This window comes from Entelurus aequoreus, linkage group LG16, assembly GCF_033978785.1.
Source record: "Entelurus aequoreus isolate RoL-2023_Sb linkage group LG16, RoL_Eaeq_v1.1, whole genome shotgun sequence".
NCBI lineage: Eukaryota > Metazoa > Chordata > Actinopteri > Syngnathiformes > Syngnathidae > Entelurus > Entelurus aequoreus.
This window is the reverse complement of record NC_084746.1, coordinates 8,913,857-8,921,356: the sequence shown is the minus strand read 5'-3', so window position 1 is coordinate 8,921,356 and position 7,500 is coordinate 8,913,857. Positions and strand designations below refer to the sequence as shown.

Sequence of the window (7,500 nt, the reverse complement as noted above, 5' to 3'; positions counted from 1 at the left end):
ATTTGACTTTATCCGACGACATGACCACTGCTGCTTCCAGAGGGAAGTGGGTCGTATACAGCGTTGCCTTTGGTTACCGAACAGTTCGAAAGAAAAGGTCGTAAACACTTCACAGAAAAGGTCGTAAACGAGTTCAAAAAGAGTTCGTAAAATAGTTCAAAAAAGGTAGTCTGGAAATTGGGCAGATACTGCCATCTCTCCGCTTTGAAGTCCTTGGGTTAGAACAATATATTTCTGTTGATTACCATACATGAGAGAAAACAGAAAACCCTTCCCTTACACAGTGGAGTTTTACGAGCCTTACTCTTGGTAGGTTTCAAAGACAGCTTTTGCTTCTCACCGGGCCCTCAATGTAACACAAAGTTTTTGTGATGATTCAGAAACAATTATTCTAACATATATGTTGAGTAAAAAAGGACCACCGAGACAGAATGGTACTTGGCCACGTTTTACTAAAGCTTTAGGAGACCAGCCCTTACAACGCAACAATAGCATCAGCAAGTGAGGTCTAAATAGTGAGACCAAAGAAGTTAAAGGCCTACTGAAAGCCACTACTACCGACCACGCAGTCTGATAGTTTATATATCAATGATGAAATCTTAACATTATAACACATGCCAATACGGCCGGGTTAACTTATAAAGTGACATTTTAAATTTGCCGCTAAACTTCCGGTTCGAAACGCCTCTGAGGATGACGTATGCGCGTGACGTAGCCCGGGGAACACGGGTATGCCTTCCACATTGAAGCCAATACGAAAAAGCTCTGTTTTCATTTCATAATTCCACAGTATTCTGGACATCTGTGTTCGTGAATCTGTTGCAATCATGTTCATTGCATTATGGAGAAGGAAGCTGAGCAAGCAAAGAAGAAAGTTGTCGGTGCGAAATGGACGTATTTTTCGAACGTAGTCAGCCACAACAGTACACAGCCGGCGCTTCTTTGTTTACATTCCCGAAAGATGCAGTCAAGATGGAAGAACTCGGATAACAGAGACTCTAACCAGGAGGACTTTTGACTTCGATACACAGACGCCTGTAGAGAACTGGGACAACACAGACTCTTACCAGGATTACTTTGATTTGGATGACAAAGACGCAGACGTGCTACTGTGAGTATGCAGCTTTGGCTTCTAAACATTTGATCGCTTGACCGTATGTGCGCAACTTTTTTTTGCGTATGTACGTAACTTTTTTAAAATATATAAACTTTATGAACCTTGGGTTAGGTGAATGGTCTTTTGGGCTGAGTGATTGTGTGTGTTGATCAGGTGTTTGAATTGTATTGGCGTGTTCTATGGAGCTAGGAGCTAGCATAGGAGCTAGGAGCTAGCATAACACGTACCGTACCGTACGTGCGCGTCACGTACGTAACTTTTTAAAAATATATAAGCTTTATGAACCTTGGGTTAGGTGAACGGTCTTTTGGGCTGAGTGATTGTGTGTGTTGATCAGGTGTTTGAATTGTATTGGCGTGTTCTATGGAGCTAGGAGCTAGCATAGGAGCTAGGAGCTAGCATAACACGTACCGTACCGTACGTGCGCGTCACGTACATAACTTTTTAAAAATATATAAGCTTTATGAACCTTGGGTTAGGTGAACGGTCTTTTGGGCTGAGTGATTGTGTGTGTTGATCAGGTGTTTGAATTGTATTGGCGTGTTCTATGGAGCTAGGAGCTAGCAGAGGAGCTAGCATAACAAACACGCAGGTGTTTTTATGCAGGATTAATTTGTGGCATGTTAAATATAAGCCTGGTTGTGTTGTGGCTAATAGAGTATATATATGTCTTGTGTTTATTTACTGTTGTAGTCATTCCCAGCTGAATATCAGGTCACCCCCGGCTCTCACAGCATCTTCCCTATCTGAATAGCTTCAACTCCCCACTAGTCCTTCACTTGCACTTTACTCATCCACAAATCTTTCATCCTCGCTCAAATTAATGGGGAAATTGTCGCTTTCTCGGTCCGAATCTCTCTCACTTCATGCGGCCATCATTGTAAACAATAGGGAACTTTGCGTATATGTTCAACTGACTACGTCACGCTACTTCCGGTAGGGGCAAGCCTTTTTTTTATCAGATACCAAAAGTTGCAATCTTTATCGTCGTTGTTCTATACTAAATCCTTTCAGCAAAAATATGGCAATATCGCGAAATGATCAAGTATGACACATAGAATAGATCTGCTATCCCCGTTTAAATAAAAAAAAATCATTTCAGTAGGCCTTTAACTCTTATAGTGAGAAGGCAGCCCCACCCCTTACAGAGAGGGATGCACCTGCTGATAAGAAGAGGGATCGTTTTCCTTCACGGAACGGAACTGACTCGAACCTCCCTTTTGAGGAGGGATTCATCATGTTTGTGCAAGACACCAAATATGGAAATCAACAACAGACAATAAGGACGAACATCTGCAGAGCGGAAAAGTAGCAGTAGCATGATCACACAATACAATGTTATACTAAAGCATGAAAGTATATCAAACATATAAGCATCCTCCACAGTCACTAGACATCTGCTGAGAAGAAAGTTCTATGTTATTGCTTGCTTGGTATGTAAATACAAATGCAAATATACCATGGCAGCACGCAAACAAGGTTGGTTCTTGGTCACGTGACCATCCTGGCAACACCCGTCCGTGAGTTGAAGAAGCTCATCTAAAATGGCCAGGAGGAGACGGCATTATTCATACGCATAGGAAGAACTGTCGAGGATGTTATTTTTAATATGGCATTAGCATTGCCCTGGGAGCCGCAGACCGCTCTGTTGCAATCAGACGCACACACCCACTGATGTCAGGAGACGTCAACGCGGCGCTGCGGGCGCTGGGAGGGAGGGCGGGCGACCGAGGTGGAGAGAGAGAGAAGCGGGAATCAAATAAGGCTGAGAGGGAACACGGGCGGGGATCCAGCGAGAGCAGTTAGGAGATAAGAGGGGATGTTTGGGGACGGGGGCGATGGAAACAAAAGTACAGTACTTTTGTCTTCTATTCGACTTTCATCCAGCACACACACACTTCTGTTCCACTTTCACCCTGCACACACACGGCCATGTTGGCTGCTGCAGAGGCCAAAGAGAAGGGAGCCCCCCGGCCCCCTTACAGAGAGGGATGCACCCGCTGATAAGAAGAGGGACCATGTCCTGAATGGAACAGAACTGAATCGATCCTCCCTTTTATAAAGTGGACTGGAGTCTTGCTGCCAGTATACATACTGTGTGTGTGTGTGTGTGTGTGTGTGTGTGTGTGTGTGTGTGTGTGTGTGTGTGTGTGTGTGTGTGTGTGTGTGTGTGTGTGTGTGTGTGTGTGTGTGTGTGTGTGTGTGTGTGTGTGTGTGTGTGTGTGTGTGCGTGTTCTTGTATTTCCACCCTTCTTGAGACGTCAACAAGGAAAAGCAGCTTCCATATGAGGAGGTGTGAACGAGTTAGGACATAAACCATTGCATCTAATCTCTATTAGATACTATACGAAACTATGCTATACTGCAAATACTAGAGTCCGTGAACATTGCTCCAAAGTCAGGATTTTTTTTGTTGATTTAATGTGCATAGAAAAGTAAACATTGACAGGTGCAAAGGCAGCAATATATGATCAAATAAGACGGCAGCTAAAGAAGGACTTCCCTATTCATCCCCGCCAGGTGAACAGCTGATTTGACCACTTCCGGTGCTGACAAAAGACAACCCATATGTGACCATAGGATGAACAATAACACTACAGTACGGTCTTGAGACATCAACAAGGAAACGTACCTTCTATATGAGGAGGTGTGAACAACTTAGTACCGAAATCATGGTCCCAATACGGAAAACTATTGCATCTAATAGAGAGCCAAATACTAGAGTCCGTGAACATTGCTCCAAAGTCAGGATTTTTTTTTGTTGATTTAATGTGCATAGAAAAGTAAACATTGACAGGTGCAAAGGCAGCAATATATGATCAAACAAGACGGCAGCTAAAGAAGGACTTCCCTATTCATCCCCGCCAGGTGAACAGCTGATTTTACCACTTCCTGTGCTGACGTAAGACAACCCATATGTGACCATAGGATGAACAAATACACTACAGTACGGTCTTGAGACATCAACAAGGAAAAGTAGCTTCTATAGGAGGAGGTGTGAACAACTTAGTACCGAAATCATGGTCCCAATACGGAAAACTATTGCATCTAATAGAGAGACAAATACTAGAGTCCGTGAACATTGCTCCAAAGTCAGGATTTTTTTTGTTGATTTAATGTGCATAGAAAAGTAAACATCGACAGGTGCAAAGGCAGCAATATATGATAAAACAAGACGGCAGCTAAAGAAGGACTTCCCTATTCATCCCCGCCAGGTGAACAGCTGATTTACCACTTCCTGTGCTGACGTAAGACATATGTGAGCATAGGATGAACAAATACACTACAGTACTAAGACTATAGTGGCCATTAACATTTAGCTTCTACAACTGGTTTGCCCAAAGTGCGGCACAGGGGCCATCTGTGGTCCCTGACTCCTTTGTCATCGGCCTTAAGAACATTACGAAAAACAAAAAATAGAGATCTCATTTGCACCCCTGGTGGTGACATCTATCAAAATGAGGGTGGTCCCAAAAAGGGGTATTTTTTTTACATTGACTGTGTCGCTTTTAAAAGTGCTCCCCCTCTGGTCAACATATGAAACAACAAGTGTGTGTAAGAAATTGAAATGTGCCCCCTTTGGCCCAAATTAAAAATAAAAAAAAAATATGTACTGTATGTAGATACATACTGTAATAACTTGAAGTCAATAATGAAGATTAAAAACTGCCATCCCGCCATCAGTGTGTGAATGTGTGTGTGTGAATGGGTGAATGTGGAAATAGTGTCAAAGCGCTTTGAGTACCTTGAAGGTAGAAAAGCGCTATACAAGTATAACCCATTTACCACATTTACATCATAATATACGTTAGGTCAAGAAAAAACAGGGAAACCTGCGAAACAGGCTTGTAGGGATGATTTAGCCGCTGTGTTTTTTCCTGACCTAAGGTATACATATATATATATATATATATATATATATATATATATATATATATATATATATATATATATATATATATATATATATATATATATATATATACACTACCGTTCAAAAGTTTGGGGTCACATTGAAATGTCCTTATTTTTGAAGGAAAAGCACTGTACTTTTCAATGAAGATAACTTTAAACTAGTCTTAACTTTAAAGAAATACACTCTATACATTGCTAATGTGGTAAATGACTATTCTAGCTGCAAATGTCTGGTTTTTGGTGCAATATCTACATAGGTGTATAGAGGCCCATTTCCAGCAACTATCACTCCAGTGTTCTAATGGTACAATGTGTTTGCTCATTGGCTCAGAAGGCTAATTGATGATTAGAAAACCCTTGTGCAATCATGTTCACACCTCTGAAAACAGTTTAGCTCGTTACAGAAGCTACAAAACTGACCTTCCTTTGAGCAGATTGAGTTTCTGGAGCATCACATTTGTGGGGTCAATTAAACGCTCAAAATGGCCAGAAAAAGAGAACTTTCATCTGAAACTCGACGGTCTATTCTTGTCCTTAGAAATGAAGGCTATTCCACTAAATTGTTTGGGTGACCCCAAACTTTTGAACGGTAGTGTATATATATATAATGTTTGTAAGTATTTATGTATGTGTATATATGTATATATATGAGGTATATTTAAAAAGTAGCTCGCCTGCTGACAAAGTGTGGGCTCCCCTGGTTTAAACAGCTGAAAGTCTCATGCTGGGTTAAAAGCCAGAGAGTAAAAATGGGTTTTAAGAAGGGTGTTAAAAGTATCCAAAGAAGGGGCAAGTGATAAAAAAAAGTGACTCTGTTTGCAGGGAGGAAAGATTCCAATCAGGTGGACGGCTCCGGAGGCCATCGCCTACAGGAAGTTCACCTCCGCCAGCGACGTGTGGAGCTACGGCATCGTCATGTGGGAGGTCATCTCCTACGGCGAGAGGCCCTACTGGGAGATGTCCAACCAGGACGTGAGTTACAAAGCAAGCTGCAGGGCATCAGCTGCGACGTAAAACCTGACCTTGTCCCCCGCCAGGTGATCAAAGCCATAGACGAGGGCTACCGCCTCCCGGCGCCCATGGACTGTCCGGTGGTGCTGCACCAGCTCATGCTGGACTGCTGGGAGAAAGGACGCAGCGAGAGACCCAAGTTTGGCCAGATCGTCACCATCCTGGACAAGCTCATCAGGAACCCTGCCAGCCTCCGAGAGCTGGCCAACAGCCCGGCGGGGTCAGTGGCACACTTAACTTAACTTAACTTAACTTAACTTACTTACATGACAGTTGGAGCCTCTTGAGGGCGAGGAAACACTTTCATTCTTGCTGCTGTGAGGACACAATGACACTTTCAAAGCAAGAAAATAACGTGCATTCTACTTTCCACAAGCTCTCCCTAAAGTACCATATTTTTCAGACTATAAGGCAAACTTAAAATCCTGTTATTTTCTCAAAAATCGATGCACCTAGATGATCTAATTTCACCTATTTGGGTTAAAAATATTATTTGCAGAGCAGTAATTATAGTCTGCAAATGATGTGTTGTTGTTGAGTGTCGGTGCTGTCTAGAGCTCGACAGAGTAACCGTGTAATACTCTTCCGTATCAGTAGGTGGCAGCCGGTAGCTAATTGCTTTATAGATGTGGGAAACAGCGGGAGGTAGGGTGCAGGTAAAAATGTATCCAATGCTTAAAACCTCTTAAATCCCAAGCTGTTTGTTTAAATGCTTTTTTTAATTTCTCTTTGCTATTTGGGCTTATTGGACCCTAATTAGAATAAAAACTAAGAATCATCTTTTTATATAATGTACTTAGTCCATAAGTACACAAACGTGTACTTCATGTTTAGTGACATGCTTATTCTTATTTTTACACTTTTTTTCCCCAAATTCCATTGTATGTTGTACTCTTCTGACACCACCAGATGGCAGCATAAGTGTCCACATAAGCGGCCATAAGACCCCAATTCAATAGTGTACACCATTTTGGAAATAAGAGCTAAAAGGTGCTGTCCACGCATGTGGCCACTAAGCCTTTAGAGGTAAAAACCAAAAAATAAACAAAACGTAAATGCCCCTAAGAAAAGGCATAGAAGCTTAGGGAAGGCTATGCAGAACGAAACTAAAACTGAACTGGCTGCAAAGTAAACAAAAACAGAATGCTGGACGACAGCAAAGACTTACTGTCCACAAAGTACATCCGAACATGACATGACAATCAACAATGTCCCCATAAAGACGGATAATTAAACAGTCTTGATTGCTAAAACAAGGTAGATGCGGGAAATAGCGCTCTAAGGAAGACATGAAAATACCAAAAAAAAGAGAAAAAGCTACCAAAATAAGAGCACAAGGAAAAGTGGACTATTCGAACACTCTTATGGAGCACAATCATCAGCTGTCTAGCAGCTAAAAGGATAATTAGTCAAATTATTTGACTAACAATGACTTTTAAATAATATACATTGTTTAT

At 41.8% G+C, this 7,500-nt stretch overlaps 1 protein-coding gene across 1 annotated transcript in view; it reads left to right on the top strand.

The window, feature by feature from the left end:
• Window positions 1-7,500, top strand: part of epha4b (eph receptor A4b) — a 428,693-nt gene that overhangs the window by 411,199 nt on the left and 9,994 nt on the right. The window contains exons 17-18 of the mRNA XM_062023909.1: window positions 5,855-6,004; window positions 6,070-6,263. Coding sequence (XP_061879893.1) covers window positions 5,855-6,004; window positions 6,070-6,263 — 344 coding nt within the window. The remainder of the gene's footprint in view (window positions 1-5,854; window positions 6,005-6,069; window positions 6,264-7,500) is intronic.